Here is a 23,960-nt window from a genome sequence, read left to right on the forward strand (position 1 = left end):
TCCTTATGTAACTGCTGCATGTGTGGTTTTCTAATCAGACTGATGAAACTTGTTTTCCCTGAAAAGGTCATGTTACTTCATCAGACTTATTGGGATCAGTTTGAAGTGTGTTTATAGAGTTTTAAAGTGCACATATTACCAACACATAGTGCTATTGTGAAGGTGTGYGTTAGAAGGCTCCTCAAAATAGTGTTATAATCTGTTCATCCTTTAGCTAACAATGTTTTCCAGACTGCACTTTGTTTYTGAAGTGGCAACACTCCAATACTGAGCCATTTATGAGTGCTCTAAGCAGCAGAGCTAGACTAGTTATAAAATAATGTGGCACATCTTACAGCAAGAGTAAAAAAGATCAGTTATAGAATAGGAAGTGTTGCCACTTTAGAAACAAAGTGCTCTCATAGATGGCTAAGTGCTAAAGTCTTGACAGCATTCTTATTTGCTTTTGTTGGTGGTCCCTGGTATTGTTGCTATTGATGTTRTTCTTAAAGTTCAAAGTTCGAAATCTGCTTGTGGCAGAGGCTGCCTTAGACAAGATTCTTCCAGTTACTTTTTGTGCTTCTGTTGAAATCTCCCATGCTGTTCTGTCCAAGAATTTTAATATTGCTTTTTTTTTTATTATATCACTCTTTTCTTTTTCTCTCTCCTTATCTAATTTCTTGCTTATTTGATTTCTTCTATGTTTCTGTAGTCCCCAAATACTTGTTTCCCTGACCATGCCTTGCTAGTTTTTCACTTGCATTGCCCTGATCTTTTGACTTCTGATTTCTTTTTCTTCCTCTGAATCTTTTTCTCCTGTTCCCCAAAAAGCAGTTTTGAAATTTTATGGTTAAAATGATTTTTGTGTTCCAGAGCTTTGGTATATCCCCATTCCTGTAAATTTTACGAATTATCTTGTTGTATCAGACTGAAATTTTTTGTCCTTACTTTTAAAGCCCTCTAAAAACATGCTCTTATCACCCAGATTCTGTTGCATACTTCTCCCAGTAATATTATTCTTAATGTCAGTTTTATTTCTTCATTCTGATGCAATTTGCACTTAGACTGTCTCGATGCTGTTTCTTATGATCAGCAAATTCTTCAAATTCCAATGTTACAGAATTTCTGGAAATACAAGCAGAGATTTTTACCTTCCTCACATTTTTTCTCTGTTTACTTGCATGCTGCTGTATTTTTGAGTTATCTTTGTATGTCATATCTTATTTTAATTCTGTTCCCATCTGCTGAGAAAGTTTATATTTTTGTATACCTGAACTRTATGAATGTTGTATGGACTTAGGTGAAAACTAACAAATTGTAGATAGGTGGAGTTTTTTTTCTTTCTTTAGTTCTCTAGCTTAATACCCATATGAACCACTTGTGTGGTATTTAACAAGGCAAAATGCTTAAAGAATGTTTAAAAAATATATTTAATAACAAAATTCATGCCTCTGGATTTTGCAGTCTTATGTATGTTCTCTAAAGCTACATTTTTCCCAGTCTCCTAAGCAGATTCAAGGAATACTTATTCTGTACTACATGAATCATGTTTGTATTTTCAGTCTGTATTTTTAACTSTCTCTACTTGAATTTGGGGAAAAAAAGCGCTGCTGATTCAAGATCTGCTTCACAGTGTGCTTTTGTTGAAAATTTTGATGCCATCAAAGTTGTAGCCAAGTGGCTGATGTTTGTATTGAGTCACAAAATAATTTCAATAATTGTAGTTAACAAAGTACTTGGAAGTATTTTTATATGCTGTAGAACCTTTCTTTTTTTCTTTTCTTTTTTTTTTCCCACAAGATGCTTAAACTATATGTAATGTTTGAGTTGATATTGTATGTGGCATTTTGAATCTTCATTCTTTTAATGCATTTTTTCAGAATGGAACAGTTGAATGTTTTCTATCTGCTCTCTAATTTCAGTCATATGTACTAATGGTAACCATAGCACACTGCTTTATACTGTTTGATCTCAGCTAAGGTACAGTAAAGCATCTTTGCGCTCGTACTTTAAGCACCTCTTCACCTACTTTACTGAAGAGAGACCTAAAATTTTTCTGGCTGTGCTCTGTGCAATCTTGAGCTTACTGTAATTTGAAACAAAGCCCCCAGTCCATACATAAATGACCGGAAAATGGAGAACATGTCTGTTCCAAATAGTGTGAGTAGCTTTTGTGTAAATAACTAATTTGGAGTGTATCAGAGGTTTTCTGTTCAGAGCTTGAAGGGGAAGTGAAGGAGACATGACCCATGCAGTGAGTGTACTAATGAAGCTGTAGGTGTCTGAGAGCAGCTCTTGAGCTGCGTTGAATCTCTCACAACACAGTAGTTACTAAGGCAGTTCTTTGTTACTGTGAAGGCTGAGGAGTCACCCAGTTGTCACCATCCATGTTTTGTTTCTGTTCTTCAGTATAGACAAAATCTATTTTAATTTTGTCCTCCAATTATGTTATAGCTTTGGGCAAGTCCTAGAGAGCAGCACAATTTAGGGTTATGTATAGTTTTCCTTCCACACTGGAGTGTAGTGTGGTATATCTGGGATAAAAGTTTGCAGCTTTATAATGTGAGTTGGGACCAAAGATAGTATTAGTCTATGTTTAGGGTCTCTTATGTTTACAATTTCTGTCACGAGTAGGGGGTCCTTCCAGCTCCAGTACCACAACATTTGTTGCAGGCTAGGAGATGATGCTTTTTCTATTGATGGAGGGTGACTTTTGGTTCCTGTACTGTTTATCTGTGACTTTATTTCCTTCCTGGGTCTGAGGCATAGCTAGACTTCATTTCTCATTTGAATCTGTTTTAGTTTAGAACCATGTCTGTCTTAGCTTGCTGTTCTTCCTTATGTTTTAATGATTGCTAATAAGTGAGGTGATTACACTTCATTCCTACTCATTGCCTGAGTTTTGTGCTTGTCTCATGCTTTTTGCATGTATTAGATCTGTGTATAAGGAACTCATTTTTAACCAGTTCCTTGGTAAGACAGTCTTAGTGATTCTTCAGTGTTGTTCTGATAAAGATGAACATCTCTTTGACTAGGATGGCCAGCAGGATAAGGAATGGGTGGGGTATTTTCGGAATTTGCCAGATTCACTGACTTCACTGCTGGTGCTGCTAACTACTGCAAATAATCCTGATGGTGAGCAATCTGTTTCAGAAATAACTCTTGTCTCTATTTTCTATGAATAGTAGAATAAGATCTCTCCAGACTACTGTAATTGTTCTTTTAGCCGATAGCTATTTTCATTGCTAGAGGAAGGTTCTGCAAAGATATTTTATGCCATTAAGTAACTTGTAAGATGTTTCTTTCCTTTAGTGTAATTTTCGTATACAGCTCTGAAGTGGAGCTATGTGAGAGGTGTTACTCATTTCCAAAAATGGATAGAGATCTCCTGTTTTTTCCTCTTAAGCACAAAAATTTTTAATTTCCCCTTTTTTGAATTTGATACAGTGATGATTCCTGCATATTCTAAGAATCGAGCCTATTCAATCTTCTTTATACTCTTCACTGTGTTAGGTAAGTCACTTCTTGTCTTAATTGTCAGTAATTTAAATGTACTGTAACTTTATGGTACTGGGTCATATCACCTAAAGAGTATTTTATTTTTCTAGAAACATTTCTTCACAAAGTTATTCTTCTTTGTTTCTTCTAATTACCACATAGTGTCTGCAGAGTAATTGTCATGGAAGGTGCTTGTTAATGGTGAAATTTGTTTTTTTCTTCAATAAAATAATCATTCCAGGGTAACAGATACACAGCAGTATATTATAACATAATTTTTGGAAATCAAACTCAGGAAACCTAATTGTTTTGAACTATAAGGGCCGATAAACACTAAAATGTCTTTTCAGCTCTTAGGATGGAAAATTTTGGTAAGTTTAGCAATCTTCATTAATTTCTGTATTCAACACAACCATCTTTGGAAAAAAATGATAGTTGCTTTTGTAGTTTAGGTCATTTTTTGGGGAAATATGCTGATTTTTTTCAGATCAGTGTGACTTTTCTGTGGTAACCGTGAAACCTTTCCAATATTGTTTTTGAGAGAGAAAAGTTAGAATCCAGGTTTGGTACTTCCCGTAATGTGGAAATGTTTAGATTTAAATAATCAGTGTCCTAAAATGAGAAAAATATGATAAATGTTTTGAGAAACAAAAATGTATTTCAGTATTTTTCACTGTCTTTATTTATTTTTTTTTCCAAAAGGCAACTTGTTTCTGATGAACTTACTGACAGCAATAATATATAACCAGTTTCGAGGATATCTTCTGGTGAGTAAAATGTCCCCAATTTGTGTGTCCTATCATAACCTTTAAACCACAAAGTTTAAACTGTATAATAAGCAGTGTGTCCATTCTTGTTTTAGTCTCTTAAAACCATATCAGTAAGTTCTTTAGACTGATGTAGATTTCTTTTCCGATATGCTATTGTAGCTTGTTCCCTTTCCCTAAGAAAACTACCTATTTGTACCCTTGCCTCTGTGCTGAGGATGTACGACTTTGACCGTTATAGTAAAAATAATGAAGCTCTTACTACAAACTGTGTGTGAACAAGGACTACAAGTAATTTAAGCTTGTTCTGTATGTGGAAAACCTGTTGTACTATTTTAGTAGCTATTGTTCCAAATTACAGCACTTAAAATTTCTCTGAGCAGTATGAGAAGATTAAAAAAAAAAAAAAAAAAATTGTGACTGAAACACCTCTCCCATGTTTTGTCATTTTACTGGGGTGGCAGGCATGATGACAGATGACAGTGTGATTAGGGCAGTCTGCCTGTCTGGAAGATAGATTTGCATTTGGTTTTACCGGAAGTAGTTACCTATAAACTGTCTGTATGTGGGTACCTGGCCTTTTGAACTGGGATTTTAGAGGAAAACTAGCACAATGATGGTCTGTTCCTTGTGTCCCTATGCAAGCCTAGATCTTTATGGGGTACTTGACGTAATTTGTAATTAGTTTGAAACCGCTGATTTGCTTCAAGACTTAGATTTTTTGGAAGTGCTTAGGCAGAAGATAATAAGGAACTACAAATCTCTTTTGTTGCTTAATCTTTCTTCCCCTATTTTTTTCCTGTGCTTTGATATAAAGATGAATTGCTGCCTGGTATAGTAATTTTTCTTGTTAATATTAATTTTCAAACATTTTCAAATAAAAGGAAACTGTGCTTACTCTCTATGTGATACTAGAGTCATTGGTGTAATGCTTCTGGAAGATGCCTGATCGTGTGTGATTCATTCATTTTTGGGGAGTGTCAGTTGCATGTGTGGTGTAAAGACTCTCTCTCATCTCTTTCCGGATGAGATGATGCAGTTGAGCAGTCTGAGAGGACTTGTTGTGAAATGAGGCAAAAGTATTCTAAGAAACAGGGACAACTAATTCAAACGAAAGTTCATTTCAGTTAGTTCCAATTAAAAAGGTTCTCCAAGAAGATAAAATTTGTGAATTCCCACTCCTATACCAAAAAGTAGTAACTAACTGGATGGAGGATTAGGAGCCTGCATGGTGCAGCTGAAGATCTCCAAAGCTGGATTTATCATTAGATATCACTAACGAATAGAAAACAGGCGAGTGCATCACAGTTCAGTGGATAAAACACACCAGTYAGGATAATTGACTGTTGTCCCGCCRACTGATGGCTGCCTGACCAGCATTCAGCTATATACCAGCACTGTGACAAGCATTTTAGTACCTACCCTAATATTCTGTTAATCTCCTGCTCTTCAGAACAGGCTGAGCTGYGATCTTGCTGAAGTGCCATCTTCTAACTTTTTTTTTTTTTTAATTGAGTTTTCTAGCTTTTTCGAGTTGGAGTTTCTCTTGAGTCTTTGAGTTAGTGCAATTTTTCAACAGGTTTGCTTCCACCTGTTTGTTTATTCAATTTCTTCCTGTATAGTTTATGTAGTTTCACAGCTCAACAGCAATATTTTTCATAAGACTGAGTCAAAGTATTGGCTGTCCTGTGCAAAATCAGATGTTGTGTCAGGCAACTAAACCTCTAGGCTGCAGATTTTGCTTTCTTCCCTTTGTACCAATATGGTAATGGTATCTGTAGCTTAGAATGAACAGCAGTACCCCAGTGAGTTCATTCTACCTGTTTTTCTCTCATGTCCTTTATTTCCTTTTGTTAAATTTTTGAAGAAAGTTAGATATAATTACCCCTGTGTGCCATTTATACATAGTTCTGTAGAATTMCGTCAGCCCTTTAGAGCAGTGAACATGGGAGAGAAGCTGTGACCAGGGCTTGGGAGAAAGTGAAGGGGAAACTGCTCCAGTAAAGGTCAGGGAAGGGGTGAGGTCTGTTGGACAGTAAAGCCTTAGACAGTGTTAAATGGGAGGAATAGCCTGCGCCCTTTTGTGAGAGAGAGGCATTTAAATATGCAAAGAAGAACGTATTTTGCTTTCTTCCTGCCCATTCTTTCTCTTCCTTTTCCTTATGTGAGAGTATGCCTGACTCCCAGGAAGGGAGGTAGCTGAGAGGCGTACTGAAAATGATTACTCTGAAAAATTCAAGTACAAAAAAAAAGGTGGATCTGACCTTTGTATTTTGTTAACATCACAAGCTGTTTAACTCTTGTCTATTTGTAATAATATACATTTGCTTCTGAACATTCTAACTTTGCTGATGCCATTGTCCTGAAAGTATGCCTGCGCAGGCATACAATTACCATGACCCTGGTATTTACTTGAGCTCCCTTGCCAGCTTGCTTGCTCTCTTCCTTCCTTCTATTTATGCAGAGTTCTTGGAAGGAGCTGAGGGTTAGCAACTCTTACTTGGATCTCTAATCACAGCTCTGCAGGGATGACAGAGAATCAGCTTATCAGCTGACCAGAGATCTTAATTCTGCAGGGGAATAGAGGAAGCCCTGTTCTTCCCCAAGTCCTTTTGGTAGGAATAGGCCTCTCTGATTTCAGGATTTGATGTTTTAGTGGAATTTCTTTAAAATGTAGAGTGCCTATCTGATGGGACACAGTATCTGGGCAACTAAATGTAGTGTCTAATGATGAGGATTTTGGAAGAGGGAGAAGGAAAGCAGTATCTTGCTTTCCTGAAAAAAATTATTTGTATTTGTACAGATAGAGCCCATTCTGAGGCTTGCAGTAGGTTTTATCTGAGGACTGGGTAAATAATTTAGAGAGGTCTTTTCATTCATCTCATCTAGTTGGATTTCTTTTAAGTTGTGTAAGTTCATTCTTTTTTGGTGTTTCTACTGTGCAGAAGTCGGTTCAGTCCTCCCTCTTCAGGAGACGACTAGGAATCCGGGCTGCATTTGAAGTACTTTGTTCGCTGAAAGAGACTGCTGCTAAGGCACAAGAGTAAGTGAGGATGTTAMAACCGTAGCTAAGTTTCTTGGTCCTCTTGTTTAATATATTTGCCAAGGATACTGAAATGGGGAAATGACAGTTTGTTGCCTACCTTTCTTTTCTTTTTTTTTCTTCTTTCACGGTGCTTGTAACATGCTTTTGAAATTCTCTTTGGGACTTTTATGGGGTCTATTTTGTGTTTATTTCTACTTCTAATTTTATTTTATCTGCTTTTTTTGGAATGGGGAGAAAGGGAAGAAAGGTGAGATTTGCATTTGGAACAGCCTTTTTTTTTTCTTTCTTTTTTTTTTTTTTTTTGGTCATCAAGACAGTTGCTACTCTATTTGGGGTATCTAAGCCAATCGTGTTTTCTTTTAAATAGGTTGTATGTTAGTACTGGGGACTTATTTCAAGTGCTGCAGAACGTTGAAATGGATTCTCGTTGCAAGCAAGCCATCATGAGAGTAAGAACTGAATTTTCTTAATGTTTACATTGGTGACTATCAAACCTTCTGGTGCAACAGGTGTGGAGACTGAAGTGCCCTTAATTACAGCATAGATATAAGCATTGTAGCTTTCAGCTCAAGCTTCCTCATGCTGCTTCATTTAAGAGTGTGAATGGAGGCTCAGCTCAGTGTCCATTTAAGTTTTGGTCTTGGAAACAAGCTGTCTCTAGTCCACTATCCAAATGACTTTGAACTGCAAACTACTTTTGCTTAAAGACTAATGCACAGTCRTCTCCGTTGGAAAGCAGGATTGAGAGATGATGACTGTTTGTTTGTTAAACGCTTCCGTTTGCTACTGACAAGAGATGATTTATGAGTCAGGTGATAGGGATAARAGGAGGTTCCTTGGTAGCAACAGTCTATTTTGGTTTATCCAGTCTTGTCATTAAACTCACTGAATTGGATCAGTGTTCTGAGCAGTTTTTCAAAACTGTCCTGATTTTACCATGAAAAGAGAAGCTGTTTARAAGTGCAGTGATTTAGACTAATAACTAGACCATTTGAACTTGTGGCTCTCAAATCTTCTGAGAGGCCAAACGTTAATCTTATAATTGCTGCTTCTTCAGCTGTGGTGATGCAGAAGACATTCCCCTGTAGAGAAGTGAAAGATAATGAAAAGACTTCTATTTTGCAGAGCCAATTTTTTCATTTGCTGTACTTTCTATCTAGAAATAACACACATCTCACTGGTCTATAGCTGCTTTCTCCAGGAGCTCCATTCTACCATTTGAAAATGAYTTTTTTCATTAGATTCAGCTGTGTTCTTCCCTTTAGTATTAAGACTTTTGTCAGGCTACAGGAAGAGTGCTTTTGTTTTGAGTTAAGACTTTTCTAATGCTTCAATTCATACCACAGTTTTTAGAGATTAAAGAAATTAGTTATCCCTAATAAGAGATATGAGATGCAGAGATTCTTGATTTCCTTCTGAAAAGTTGTTATCCAAAAGTAATATTGCTTTTTAAGAACACGATTTCAGTAGCTTTTCCTTGCAGCAGCTTTTGGAAGTGTATATTGTATGAACTTCTGCCCAAAGGTAATGCTAGTTTAAAGCTGATAGTCACAGAATGCCAGCAGCTGGCAGACTCCAGTGTGAAGACTGGAAATGGAATGAAGACGTATGTGTGACGTATATGTTGTCCATTATYGTCTGTGACAGGGGTTGTGTAAACAAAGTTACCTGAAGATAAACACCCTGCTCTGTAGTAATGCCAAGTTGTCCACTGGATTGTTTAGATATTTAAATACAGTACATGTACTGTACTTGCAGTTAGTATTTATCATGACTGATCTCTAGTAGTGTGCTATGAAAATGTCATCTTCATATTACAATCAGTAAAATATTTTAATCCTATCAGATAATAATGTCTCTAGAACAGTGGGTCATAACATAYAATTGGCAATACTAGATGAGACTAAAATTAGACACTTAGAGTGTACTAAGAGTATGCTCCTTCTTAAACGGCATGTGATCCAAGAGAGGGAAAATTGAAAGGGCAAGACAAATCCTACAGTCATGTGGCRTGTTACTGATGAAGCCAAGCTGAAGCTTGCTTTAATACTTTTTGAAGTAGATTGTATTACATTCCCCATTTTTTTAAAGATAGTCTGAGGTTATTAGCACTGTCTGCAAATATATCTAACACAGATGTTGATCTAAATCTTCTTTCATGTGAAGTCACTTAAAACATGCTCCTGTGATCAACTGTCAGTTGCCCAGTTTCAGAAGCTCTTTGAAGAACTAGACAAGGATGCTATTAAACAAGTATGTATCTGACAATTATTCATGGAGTACCATAAGTTTTTGAACAAAAATAAGTTATAGTATGATACTATAGAGGCATGAAATTAAACAATTTACAATTTTTTAACAGAAGATATGATAGATTGTCATTGATTTTAAACTGTTCATGAATTGCTCATACAGTCACTAATGGCATTGCCTTTGGGGCTTTTATTGAGTTAGTTTGGAAATGCCAGGTAATGCTAAATGTGCAAAATGCATAATTGTTCTTTCTTTCAGCATTTTTAAATTACTTGGCTAGACAAAATAAGTAAGTATTGTGAGTGTATTTTTGGCCTTTTTATTTTATCTAATAGGAATATTAGTTACAAGAAAGGAAGATGATTTAGGCTTGCAACATACAATTTCTGGGAAGTGTTGTAGACAAATAACATGAAGTATGTTTGTAGGAAATTGTTTTCCAATGAATTCCAATGAATTGACACATTTGCTGTCTTGCCATGACAGTCCTATATTAAATACAGGCAATGCATTTCCCCTCATAAATGTGAAGCCCTAATTGCTCACTCGAAGGTGGGCAGGAAACGGTCTTCTCAACTTCCAAGGCATTTTGCAAGGGTTTGGAAGTAGTTTACCACATTGGAATGGAACTAAGACTTTTGAATCTCTTAAGGAAGATAAATATGGGGAAGAGATGTGTAAAATTGGTTGGTTTACCCGCTTGGGGCGTGGGAGAAGTTGAGTTGCTGCACTTTTTGGATATTATCTTGTGTTTTGCCAATATCACCAACCTATTTGCTATTCAATAATGATGAGCTTTGGCTAGTGATAGGCAAATCTAGAGAGCACCTACCTATGTTGTAAAACTTAGCGTGTGGCCTTGAAGTTTTGTTTTAAACAGGCCTATTTCTTTATTCTGAAATTGTGTTTTTCCTGCATCATTATTGAAGTACTTGTGCTTAATAACTCAGCAAACCTTTTGTACTCTTTGTTTCAGCACCCTCCTAGTCCAGAGTACCAATCACATTTTATGCAGAAAATGCAATTTGTCTTTGGTCATCCTTATTTTGGCTACTTGGGGAATGTTGTAGCCCTTGCAAACATTATTTCTATCTGTGTAAGTAAAGGATTTATGTATATGTATATAAAATCTATATTTTTCTACGCCCTGTGAATTTCAGTTCTGTTTTTGTTCTTTAGTCTCCGTTCTGAAAACCACTTTTTGCTACAGATGTCCATGTTTAGCATACTTTAATCATGCAAAATCTTAAGAGAGTATCTACAGCTAAGGAATATATTCTGAGCTACTTAAGGTCTGTGCGAATATAATAGTGTAATAGTATAACAGGTTGTCTTACTCTTGTGCTTAAAAATCTATTTTGTGCAACAGCAAAACACCAAGTTCATAAAAAATTTCTTGTTGTTTAAGGTGGTTTTGGTGATGGATGCAGATAAACAGTCTTCTGAAAGAGATGACTTCTTCTTGGGGGTAAGGTGCATTCCTATTTCTATGGTTATTGCTGTTCCCTGAGGTGTTTGTTTAATTCTACTTTTATTTATTTATTTATTTTTAATGTAAAGGCTATCAACTGTTTCTTCATCTTGTGCTATCTGCTGGAAATGTTGCTGAAAATCTTCGCAATGGGGTTAAAAAGATACTTATCTTACCCAAGCAATAGATTTGATGGCCTGCTGACTGTAATTCTCCTGGTAAGTTTCTGTGTTCCTGGATATGGTATCTAGGCTGATGAAGAGCTAGTGGAATTGTTTTTTTGTTTGTTTGTTTTTTTAAACTTTTTTCTGTGTGCTGCATTAAACTACTATAGCCAGTGTTCTGGCTTTCAGTGGCTTGATCTTGTTTGATAATGAAGGTGATGGATGGTACTCCTAGTGTTGCCTTTTTGGAGGTAGACTTTTTGAAATTGGAAAAGTGAGCTTTCTTGTAAGTAGCCTTGTAACGTTATTTGGAGAAGTTCAGTTCTGAAAGAAGAATCATCATGTAAGGGAGCCTCTTATGAAGTAAGAGATCATTTTGCTTTTTGGATGAAAAGTAGCAGAAGATGAATTATTGTTTGATGAATTTATTATTACTGTTTGGTAAAAGTCTGAAGCTCGTGTGGCAACTGAGGCCATACTGAAATGTAGTGTAATTGATTATACTTCTTTCTATGTATTACCACTGAGGTGGGTGTATACATTAGATTAATTTGAGAAATTTCTAGTCTATTATGGCAATTTCAAAGTTTTAAAGTGAGTCAAATTAGTGACTTAAAGCTCTTGAGAATGTTTCCTGTCAAGAAATTTAAATAGTTGTTGTTTTCTAAATTACAAAACAATGTTTTAATTTTTTTTGCCAAAYGGAAGATTTTGGAGATTGCAACTTTTGCTGTATATGGATTTCCTCATCCTGGCTGGTATGTATTCTCCATGAAATGCACTTTTCTTGGGTGCTGGGGGTAGACTAGGATGATATGTCACACACATATGAACACAGTGTATGTACAGGTACACACACGTGTGCGTGCACACACACGTCATTATGTTACAATTGTCAGCATGATCCATAACTTACCAAACCTAGGAAAAGTTCTCTCATCTTTGTAGTTACTAGAGGCTAGAATGCATTTGTATTACTTGAAATCTAATTTAGAGTAATGCCTTGGCAGACCCACACTTACCAAAAAGTGCAAGAGGGAAAATTTGATATAACATACAGAAGCAGCTACTAACCTGAAATGTTTCAGTATCAGACTGTCTCTAAGCCTAACTATATGGACTTCCAAACAACCAACCAGGTCCCTCACTGTAGATTGAAGTCTTGTTTCATGTTTTCACACAAGCTAACTAGTACTTAAATATTGCCTTGCTGTGTAATTTTGTTATGTTGTAACAGAGAGGTGGTCTTAATTTATACTAGTATCTCTAAAGAGACTGTGTAGCTGCTATCGCTAGAAATTGGTTTAGTTCTGAACATTTCTTGAGTTTCCTATCACTCAGAAATGATACTGAATGAGTCTTTTGCCATAAAGATGTTAGTTGTTTACAGTCTAATGGGATTGACTCCCTGTCTGATTTATAATTGACTATATTTGGGTTTGATCTTGCCCTGTGATTCGTGAATGCAGAATGTTTTTTGCACTATCTAGAAGCACCAGTAAAACTACTTAAATCCTTATTGTGTCAGTCACTGCGAACAGATTACAATCCAGATTAGTCATCCTGAGTCCTGATGCTGCTTACAATGTATGCTGGTAGATAATTTTTTGCTCTGTAGATGTAGTATCTTCATGGCAGTGCTAAGATGTTAGTATTGTGCTAGAATATCCTTTCTATGCAGTGTTTTTAACGATTTATGATTTAAGTTGAGTGTCTTTGTGGTTCAAATCATGATTTAGAAATATCCATACCAAGGAGTTTTGCATTATCACCTTTCCACCTCACCATGTACTTGCATTCCCAGCAAGAAAGCAGCCAATGTGCCAATGTAAACATCAGCCAAAACTCAGACTGGGATTTAAAGTGTATGCATATTGCTTGTGGAATACATACGTAAGGAAAAAGGCTAGCAAGCCAGTTTGTTAGCCTAGTGCTTTTTTTGAAGCCTATCCTCAGCCAAACACATCCTGAAGAATTAATGCAGGTTCTTTGTGTAGCTAGCAAGTTTCTGAAGTATCTCGCTATAGCAATAATCTTGTTTAGCTTTGTTTTCTGATGGGACTCTCTTTGGAGCTCCACTGTAAGAAGGAAAGCCAGTTACGTAGGTGCATTAGTGCAAACATACAATTTGAGGAGCATTATATGCATGTTTAAGATCTCTTTCGTCATCAGTCATTAGTGTTCCTTGTAGGTGAGATTCCTGTTGAGTAAATTAATTGACTTGCTTATACCAATTACAGATTGTACATGGGATATTTCAGGTTTGAAGGGACCTCAGGAGGTCTCTAGTCAAACTAGTCTAGCTCAAACCAGCTGTGAGATCAGACCAGATTATTCAAGATTTTATCCAACTGGTTCTTAAAAACCTCCAATGATGAAGACTGTACAACCTCACTGGGCAACCTCTGCTGCTGTTAGACTGTCCTTATGGTTTAAAAAGTTTTTCTCTATAGCCAGTGTGAGCCTATTTTGTTTCAACTTAAGCCCATTGTTTGTTGTCCTCCTACCATGCCCCACTGTGAACAGCCTGGCTCTGTCATCTTCAGGACGTCTTGGTAGATACTGTAAGACTGTAGCTAGGTCCCTCCAAAGCCATTCCTTCTCCAGGCTGAACAAGTCCAACTTCCTCAGCTTCTTATGGCAGGGGAACTGTTCCACACTCTGACCGTTTTGTTGGCCCTCTATTGACCTTGCAGCCAGTTGATCAATCCCCTTCTACTGGGGCGCCCAAGACTAGTTATACTATTTTGGTGAGTCACAGGTTATGAGGAGTAGTCACCTATGGATGTAAAACTTTCTTTTTCACAAAACTTTGAATGGCATATATGTTAACCAAAAGTTATGGGGAATTTGCAGCTACCTGTAGCCCAGAAACTTTAACTGTGCCATTCTATCATGGGCTGCTTCTCTTACTTGTTGTACTCTTTTGTCTTTCCTAGGAGACCTGAATTGATGGGCTTGCTRTCCCTGTGGGATATGGTTCGACTGGTGAACATGTTAATTGTGTTCAGGTTTCTGCGGATTATTCCTAATATGAAGGTGTTTGTTTTTCTCCTCCACACTGCTAATTTCCTTATTAGTTGAATGATAAAATCTTGTTAAAGCTTCTTAGAATAATATGTAATAGGTTGTAATTCTTTTGCATCTGAGTGGGGTTATAACTCAGGAATCTTGGCTCTGGCTCTCTGTGCAGACCTTCATACAGCTTGTCACTAACTCACTCTCCCTTCAGATATTTTTCTCTATTGAGATGGCAGGGAAGTTCTGCTGATCTCACTGCAACTGATGCTAGTATTCTCAAGTGGGTAGAGAAATGCATCCAGAAATACTTGTAAACCTTGTGTTGGGCTCCACTTTCAAATGGATGAGTGTCCCTGAAAACATATATACTCGGGAAGTAGTAGGCTTCCTCTTGCTTGATGTTGCCAGACCTTTTGGTCATGCAAAGGGTTATTTGGAAAGAACTCCTTTTTTTTTTCTGTTCACTATTTAAGTTAAAACTTGAATCTGGTTCCAGAATACCCATATTTGAGTTGAAAATCACTTGAGGAGTTTGTTTGTTACAGTCTTGCCCTTAGACTTTCTTGAAACCTAAGCCCAGATTCATGTCAGGTACAGGACTTGTATTTTAGTTAATGAAGCATAATTATCCAGCTGATGTAATTAGAGATCATAATGTCAGTGAAAAGTATCAGCTAGAAAGCATGTGGGTCACTTGTTGGGCATTTCTGCTTTGATTTACAGTTATAGCTTCGCTGTGCAAATATCTCTAAGTTACAGTACCTGTCTGTACCTAAAATATGTCATAATGTGCATATATGGAAATGAGTGTTCATTAGTTTTATATACCTCAAGGAAGTATAGCTGTGTGAAAGGTGATCGTGTTTAGATGTGCATCATTGCCTAGTTGGCATTTTTTTATATCCTTTTAGTAAAAATAACTTGATAAAGCTTGGAAGTTTGAATGTAATACATACAAAATTCTGCTTTGTTTTATTTAGTTCATGGCTTTAGTAGTGACTACACTGCTGGATCTGGTAAAAAACTTGACAGCCTTTGCAGGAATTCTGATGGTGAGTCATAATGCAAGATTGTCACCTTCCCCTCTACCACCTCCCACCTTTTTTTTTTTTTTTTTTTTTTTTTTGATAGCATGCCATATAATACAGATGTATCTTCAACAAAGTAAACCAGGGTCTTTGGATGAGAATCTCCAGGAACAGTAGCAATCATAATAACCTGCCAATTCTTTGAGCATGTCTTGCAAAGATGCAACAAACTACTGTTTTGTTATGGGCAGCAATAATGGGTGCACGACTATGGGTGGAAATGCCTAATGTGTCACTTATTCTTTAGGTGTACCCATAAAGAGTATTTGAAACGTCTCCTTCGAAGTACCTGCCTCAGGCTGATACTCTGTTTTCAAGGAAGAGTTCATCTGGTTATAAAAGTAGCCTTGTTTTCCTTACCTTGGCTTGCTTATATTAAATAACTAAAAATAACTTTAAAACTGTTTTGCTGAGAAGGTCTTCAGATAACATGTTGGGACATGAGGATTTTAGGAAGCCTCTGTGATCCTGTGTCTGGAGTGTAGAGCATATACTCTAAACAAAAGCTGGATCAGAATGCATGATGTCCATTACTCTTACTGATTCTGCATTTCCTAACTCTTGCGTTTCTGGCTTTGCAACTATATCTTCCTGACATAACATGTGAGAAAATTTTTGTTATTGGTTGTTTTTTTTGTTTTAATGTATCTTAAATAGAAGTAATGCTTAGAGACCAGGATTTGTTGTGTATTAGATGTTTTCTAAAAAGTTTTTCCAGTATATCAAAACAACAACTTTCTTAGTGAACAGTTTACCCAGAATATCAGATTTTGTCATACTAATCTCTGCTTTTAACTGTTTCTAGGGAGGGGCTATAAGTTGCGGCCTGCAGAGGTTTATGTTGCAACTTCAAAAAAAATGATGGTTTGGGCAAAGATAAGTTGGTTACAACTTTGTTCTGCTGCCTACTTCACTTGCTATTGGGAGCACCCCTTGAAACTGAAAAATGCTTTAGGAGTGCACAGACTGGGAAGTAGTCTTTGCAGTGAAAATATATCTTAGGAGCATGAGTTCAGTACTGATACTGTACAAACTTATTTTTTAAACAGTAGATAGTAGGACCAGCTTTAATATAATGAAAAACTTTTGATACTTCTTCAAAATAAATAAATTAAATGTCCATCCAAAACCATCATGGAAAATGTAACTTTGCCTTGTGRTTATTCAGTGTAATTGGCTGTGTAAAGGCTTTGACTTTGTCTGTTAATTTTGCCAGTTCTTGTTTGAGTAAGCACACAAGGCTATAGGAGCATACRTTTGCTTGTCGCTCCTGTCATAGGCTGGTAGGGTGGCATGATGGATAGGTGAGAGAGGCAGTTATTGACATTGCTGCTGATGAACTTGACAGAGCCTGTATGGCAGAGGCCCGAGAGAGTAATCTTTGGATGACCTTGATTGGGCTTGGCACCAGGACCCCAAAGCAATGCTGCTAGTGGCAAGGCTGTACGTGTGCTACAGTGTTCTTCMGGAAGCTCTTTTCCTTCCTGACAGACCTGACTAGGATGACAGGAGACTAGTATATGCTGATTTTATTTTTAGCAGTTAAGCTTTGGCATTTCAGTGTGGAGTCCCAGCCTGTCTATATGGTGCTTTCACATAGTGCCTTTGAAGTGGTTTAAGTGTCTGCTGCAAATCACTCAATGCCAGGCGTGTGAATAGTAGTCCTGTACCAAGTTTCTGGCAGAGAGCTTGCAGTCTAAGCAAAGTGTTTGCCACTTCCCTTAACTTAATTTGCTTTTACTTGAGGCTAAGGAGACACTTACTGAGCTTTTACCATAGTGAAGTGTGACACCATTATTGGCTGATGCAGAAAGATCTTTCCTAATATTAGTACGGAGCATATGCTGATAAATTAATATAACTCTTTTTAGCTGACTTCTCAGGTATCGCATGTTCTAGATTTAATATTTTCTGTTAAACAATAAAATTGATTATTATTGTCGAGGCAGATGCTCCATCTTCTGGTAAGCTGTGGAATGGTAGCTTCAACTTCTCTGGTAGTGTTTTTAGGGTATTGTGGTTCTACAGCTCAGAGTAGTTTCTTTTCCCCTCCTCCTGTGCCCCCTTTTGGGACTATTTAGTAGCAAGATACAGAAATGTGACACTTTCATTAGAAAACTCACCTTGCTTCAAGCAGTCCTGGGCAAATGGCTCTTTACTCCGAGAAGTGAGAAAGTTGTGAGTCTGGAACAGTCTTTGCTTTTAAAATAAAACTTGTTAAAGCACTGAGGCAACTGCTGAAGACTGTGAAAGCCAGTTCTTTATAAAAAGTGGTTTGTATTCCTAAAAAGTAAAGGAGACCAAAGTTCCAAAATGGTTTGTGCTGTTGAAACATTTGCTTATAGATTAATTTATTTTTTTTCCAAAAGTTACGGATGTAATATATTGCATTAGTTTATTCTAGTCATTCAGTTAAGTTTTGTAAAAGCTTATTTTCACTGAATCTAAAACTGCAGAAAGCTCCCTATACATCTGAAGACTTCTTACACCGATAGATAATGGGATTTTTTGTTAGATCTCTACTACAGTGTTAATAGTTAAACATCAGCATTTTGAGAAACAGTAAAATAGAGCATAAAGAAAAATGATTTAATGCATTTTAACTGAAAAGTAAATAGAATATTAAAAAGTAAGAGCAAATGTTGAAAAAGTGTGCAGACTTTGAGAAGTATTTTTAACTTTAGCCTCTGGAATTGTTTTTAACCATGTTTCTTCACCTGTGATACTAACAAATTCCATTTCTAATGTAATTGCATTGTTTCCTTGTTTAGTTGTAGAAATAGTCAGAACTAATATTTATGTATTTATGTACTAATATTTATGTATTTATGTATGTTCTTTTCAGGTGGTTTTCTATGCATTTGCTATAACTGGCATAATGTTATTTAAAGGTGCAGTTGTTCCTGTCGGGAATATCAGGTAATGTTCTGAGCATAAATATTTGGAAAGATTATTTTAATTTTTCAAAATGCTACTGTAGCTCTGACTTTATGCTGCTAAAATGTTTACTAAATGCCCCTGTCTTTGTCTCCTTTCTGTACACTCTGCTGTTGTAGTGTATTTTTAATTTGTCATARGTAAAGCATCTGTATCTCTGAGCTTCCGAGTAGTTTGTGGTGGTTCTTATTGTTGTAGCGCTTCCTTTAATACCAAATAGAGCAGACCTTATTAGTTACACTTTCAGTTCCTTCTTACTGTATTGAAATTGCAGAAATGCTTGTATCAAGGTTGACATTTTATCCCTCTGTTGATCTGAACTATTCGGATTATTATGCATGTTTTCTGCCCACATGAGGTACTTAACTTTATACAAGGTACTTAAAGCAAAACAAACTCCTTACTTCTACAGTATAGTACATAGAAAGCTCTGCTTATGTGAGACCATAATTATCTCATAGTATTGTGAATACAACRTCTGGTAATGGCACTCTGCGGTGTGGGACCTACGAGCAGCTGGAATATTGGCCAAACAACTTCGATGACTTTGCTGTGAGTCTGATAATAGAAGAAGTCCATCCCCTTCTTTCTCTCTGCTTTCCCTTTCCCCTCATTTTCTGAGTCTCTTAAGTATGTGGTGTAGCCACTCCATTTCTGTTGTCTTTAGGCAGCAGTGGTGACCCTCTGGGATGTGATGGTGGTGAACAACTGGCAAGTTTTTCTGGAAGCATTTTCAAGATATTCAAGTCCGTAAGTAGCAGTAGTAATACTGACATATACCTCTTAACTTGTAAAGTGAATGAACAAGAATTACACAACACAATTCCTACCATCTGGTAAGAAGAGTGCTGCTTACCTGTGTCTTGTGTCAACTCAGGTAGCTAGGAAAGCTAATGCTTTATGGACATTCTTTAGCTCATATAACTTGATACTTGCTCAGGCTCTTGAATGCCACAAAATCTGTGGTCATGTTTAGAAGGGACTAGAAACTGGCTGGGTAGTCGTCATCTTCCAGAGAAGACTGAATCACTTAAAGTGGATTCTAAATAGATTTGTGGCATGTATGGGGTGGGTAGATGTTACTGAAGAGCCTATCTCATGGAAGAGAGATTAGTGAATCACTGTAATGGTTTTGAACTGCTTTTGTATTTTCTTTGTGAATGAATAATTTTTTGTAGACTTAGAACCTAGGAGATGTCTTTCATTTGTATTTTATTTTATGGGAATGTTTGAATCAGATAGCCTCTGAGTTTAGTTGTTTTCCAGTGATACTTACTTGCATGGTTAATACTTAATGGGAGTTTTGCTATTTAATTTTCTGAGAAGTCATGAGTTCCCCTGTGTTTTGGAGCTAGCAGTTTGAACCCAATAGAAGGAAATGTTTCTTCAGGGTGTGTAGCTAAGTTGTGGAGTGCTCTTCTGCGGGCAATTGTGCATGGTAAATGTTTAATGTGGTCTAGGGAAGTCTGGGCAAATCAGGAAAGAGGAATCCGTTGGGATCTGCAGTGAATGGAAATGAGAACCTCTAGCTCAGGAAATCTCTGAACCACATATGATTGGAGATTGAGAGACTACTTGGAGGGAGTCTCATAGGTATTTTGCCATGTTGTTATGCATTTTCCTATGCTTCTGTATTTGACTAGTGTCAGAGAGAGGGTGCTAGGCTAGATGAATCTTTTACTCTGATCCAGGCTCCTAGACTGTTTTTCTTTCCCTTTAGACCTATATTTAGCAGTGGGGAGAGAATCTTCTTGGCTAGCTTAATGAAAGGTTTAGCATTTTTGTTCCAGATTATCCTTTAGATCAGTAAGATAGTATTATTAACTTTTAAGGAAAAATGTGATTTCCTGGCTTTCTTCAATTGCTTTCAGACTATGGTTATTTACTATCTATGTTATTTATTCATTGTCTTTTCATCTGATCTGCAGGTGGGCAAAGATCTATTTTGTAGCCTGGTGGTTGATCTCCTCTGTCATTTGGGTCAATCTCTTTGTAGCTTTACTTCTAGAGGTAAGGAAATGTGTCTGGTATTAGATCCTTAATGACTGTTAACCCTCTTGTAAACCTATTAGAAAATTGTTTCTTTTGGGGAGGGGGGCGGGGGGGGATGAAGACATCAACATACTGGATGAGGAAAAAGGTTACTAATCCTAAAGAAGACCTAATAATGCAACAAGAGCATATATCTAACTAAATGTGGTTTGGAGATTATCTGGTTGATAGCCAGCAGTGCGAGGGTAAGAATAGTAATGAAATAAAGCTGTGTTACCACACAGTTTCCTCATTGTGAGCATCCTTGACTTGCTACCATTCTTTATGGGGCCCTAAACGAAGGTCCTATCTGCTTTGTGCAGATGTTGAAGAACACAGAGAAACCAGAGAACTACTTTGGGAGGAGTAGGTTGGTTTTGTGTGTGCATACTTACCTTTTCTCTGCCCCACCTTCCCTAACAGACATTGCAGCAGCACTTTCTTTTCTAGATGACTGTGTATTTTTCTTAAGACTTTTTCACAGATCTTGTTGTGTTTCRTTGCTTGTGTACATTTGTCATTATAGCTTGTTTACTATAAAGTGTCTTTATAGTACATGGAAAAAAAAACTTAAATGTTACAGAATTGCTTGTCTTATGTTAATCCTAACATTGGTTATCTGAGTTTCAGATTTTTTGTGGTTGTTTTGTCAGGAATTCCTACACTCCACTGTATTGTTACCTTCATACAAAGGCAATCAAACTGATATTAGAAGGGTGAAACTGGTAACTTGTTTGAAAGAAATTGATAAGTAAAACACGTAGTTTTGCTTATCTCTTGCCTCTGTGTACTCTTCTGCAAGTCTAAATGCCTTTGAATTGTTGATGMTACATTTAACACTAATCTTAACCATCTGCTCCAAGTTAATCATTATAGTCTTCTCCTATAAGCAATGGAAGAACTGAAGCACCTCTAGAGGGCACTTCACCCCCTCTTAAAACCTATGAGAAATTCTCTTTTGGAGATTTTCTTTTCTTTTTTCTTTTTTTTTCCCCTCCTTGACTGCATAGAGAACTGATACTTACTACAGCAGGCAAAATTGTGAACTTTTAGGTGTAGTATAAAATCAGGTGAGATGAGTCTCGTGTTACGTGTTAGTGTTATCTGTGAGCAGTTTGGGAGAGACGTTCTAGCTGGCAGTCAACCTTGTAAGTTTTTTTGCCTGTTTGTTTTTCGTATGGCTGTGGCCAAAGATAGCCAAGATGTAGCATTGTGGAGTAGGATATCACTGTTTTCCATTCCCCTCGTTTCTCTCTTCTCCTGAGCTGTGTATTCCCTAAGTCTTGATTTCTTAGTGTAATTCAAAACAGACAAAGGAGCATGAGAAAACCAGGCTGAGTGTAAGTTGCAGTGCCTGGTTCAAGAGTATTTATATTGTGGGCTTTTTGATTCTCTTCTTTTTTTTTTTTCCTGAAGAGGAAAGAATTCAAAGCAGGTGAATTGTTATGGGTTCTTTAAACAGTTATTGTGAGGAGACAGTTTTTACTGTGAGTGGTTAGACTGCAGGACTATTTTCAGCTCTACTGTTCTTTCAGTGTGTGATAAGAAAATTCCTGTATACCAGACTTGAAAAAGTAGTGAACTACAGCCAATAAATGTATTTATGCCTAAATAAATCACTGTTCTTTTTAAGGGTATACGGATACAATTTGCCATGAAACAGAAGGAAGTAGCACTTCTACAAGTTGGTTTGTGGCTATGTCTTGCTCATGTGTAAAGCCTGTATTATGTATGACTTAGTTGCATCTGTCTATCAGATGTCTATGAACTCTGTCAGTGTTTAAATTTCAGTGCATTCCAGCTCTGTAACAAAAACTCCTCAAGACCTAAACATATAGGCCTCGCATCACCTCTCTTCTGGTATCATTAGAAATAGACTTCAATTTTTTTTCCTGATCTTTTAACATTCTAGAACTTCATTCACAAGTGGGATCGTCGCTGTCATCGGGAACGTCTCTCAGACATTGAGTGCCAGAGGACAGTTGAACTAATGTTCAGGTGAGTTATACTGGCTTYATAATTGATCTGGTTTTCCAGATGATGTTTCGCTTTCCTTTAAAAATAGTGTGCTGACTGCAAGAGGGGAAAAGGCTCAACTCTTATTCTGTGCCTGCATTTAATCCATTAGCCTGGAAAAACTTAGTAAATGCTTTAATTACGCCCGCTCTTAGCTGACTTGATAGCCTAACTTCTATAAACTCTTTCCTCGTGTACTCTTGAGAGGTGTTAGAAGGGAATGATGTTGAGAAGAAAAGGGAGGATGGAAAAAAAAATGCACATTCTTGGCTTATTATGAAATTGTGGGTGGTAAGTTGATACTTGATYGTCATGCACAAGCAGAACTTCTGGTGCAGATTGGATATTCAGTAGTGGTATTGGGAGTGTGTTCTCATTTAAGCAGTTTTTTCAGGAAAACAAATCCATTGACCTCCAGTTGTACTGTACTGCATGCAGGAAATTGCTTCTCTGCTCCTTGTGGGAAAACAGCTGCTAGTTTCCACGACACATCTGTAAAAGGATGGATCACTTACAAGTGGATGTATCTTTAGGGAGCATCAGCTTATTGTGATTTTAATTCCTTGTTTCAGTCTTGAAAAGAGCACATTACATGTTACATTAAAAAAAAATCATTGAGCTGAGAAGTACCCTATGCTAGCCCTAACAACTCATGGTTTTTCTTTGTAGAGATGTTTTGGAAGAACCCACAGAGGAAGAGCTAATGGAAAGACTGCACCAGCATCCACACCTGCATTTATGTAGGTGACTGATTGGTGGGAAGGACTGATTTATTTACACCTCTGTTTTGTTGAGGTTGTCACCTGGAAGAAACTGGATGAATTTTCTGTGAGATGCTGTAATAGGGGCTTGCAGAACAGTGTGTAAATTTTTGGTAGGCAATTCTCTGCAGGAAGAGTTTTTTATTATTGGCTTATATWTTTTTTTCTGGGAAGAAAATGGATTTGAAGTTTGACTTGATTTTAAGTTGCAATCTTACAGCAATATTGCAGCCATTATTTTATGAACTATTGGTACCAGAATATTTTTATGTTCTTTTTTTAAGAAGGGAAAGTGTTAAAATAACAGTGCACTTTAAAATGTGAACTTTGTAACCACTAAGCCTGCTACTTTTTGCAGCACAAATAATGGAACTCCCTCTTGTGGTAGGGGAGTGTGCCAAGGACAGTGCCTTGCAATTYGTGAATGGTTTAGGCAGGACTAGAACAAGATCCTTAACCCTTTCTGTAATAATGAAAGTTGAAACACTGTTTTTATTAAAACTTGACACCAGCATATTCTACTTACTGAATTTTCGGTAGTGGTTAATCGCTTTTGAATACAGTTGGGTTCAACTCATTGTTGAACTTAACAACAAAGCATGTCTGCTAGGCGCATCCTCTCTTTTTTTTTGGATCTAGGGTTCACGCTGGTTGCATCACACTAATAACTTTGAGAACAGTTATAACTTTGAATGGAACAATTATACTCATGGTTTTCAATGCAGTAAAATTGAGCTAATATTCTCCTGTTGCTTTTTAGTTAGCTCTTCCTTTTGCTTTCTTTCAAGTCTTGCTCTTTACTGTATTATAGTCCATGAAGAAGCTGAAGAAAATGAATTTTGGCCAGAATGTAGCATCATGAACACTGTGAGTCTTCCACTTAAAGGTGGGGGGAAAAGGTTGAATGAGCTAATCAAGTGCTTAGCAG

At 36.9% G+C, this 23,960-nt stretch overlaps 1 protein-coding gene across 1 annotated transcript in view; it reads left to right on the top strand.

The window, feature by feature from the left end:
- TPCN2 (two pore segment channel 2) overlaps positions 1-23,562 on the top strand; it is a 35,634-nt gene extending 12,072 nt beyond the window's left edge. The window contains exons 9-26 of the mRNA XM_085300988.1: positions 3,015-3,114; positions 3,427-3,492; positions 4,180-4,244; positions 7,190-7,287; positions 7,658-7,739; positions 9,457-9,543; positions 10,520-10,639; positions 10,952-11,011; positions 11,104-11,232; positions 11,887-11,936; positions 14,118-14,217; positions 15,180-15,251; positions 18,133-18,206; positions 18,686-18,776; positions 18,892-18,974; positions 20,153-20,234; positions 22,168-22,253; positions 22,941-23,562. Of these exons, the coding sequence (XP_085157114.1) occupies positions 3,015-3,114; positions 3,427-3,492; positions 4,180-4,244; positions 7,190-7,287; positions 7,658-7,739; positions 9,457-9,543; positions 10,520-10,639; positions 10,952-11,011; positions 11,104-11,232; positions 11,887-11,936; positions 14,118-14,217; positions 15,180-15,251; positions 18,133-18,206; positions 18,686-18,776; positions 18,892-18,974; positions 20,153-20,234; positions 22,168-22,253; positions 22,941-23,019 (1,524 nt within the window). The 3' untranslated portion in view covers positions 23,020-23,562. The remainder of the gene's footprint in view (positions 1-3,014; positions 3,115-3,426; positions 3,493-4,179; positions 4,245-7,189; positions 7,288-7,657; positions 7,740-9,456; positions 9,544-10,519; positions 10,640-10,951; positions 11,012-11,103; positions 11,233-11,886; positions 11,937-14,117; positions 14,218-15,179; positions 15,252-18,132; positions 18,207-18,685; positions 18,777-18,891; positions 18,975-20,152; positions 20,235-22,167; positions 22,254-22,940) is intronic.
- The last annotated feature ends 398 nt before the right edge of the window (positions 23,563-23,960 follow it).

The sequence above is a fragment of the Rhea americana genome, unplaced genomic scaffold, assembly GCF_003343005.1.
Source record: "Rhea americana isolate MKP2758 unplaced genomic scaffold, rheAme1 scaffold_17, whole genome shotgun sequence".
NCBI classification, from domain to species: Eukaryota; Metazoa; Chordata; class Aves; order Rheiformes; family Rheidae; genus Rhea; species Rhea americana.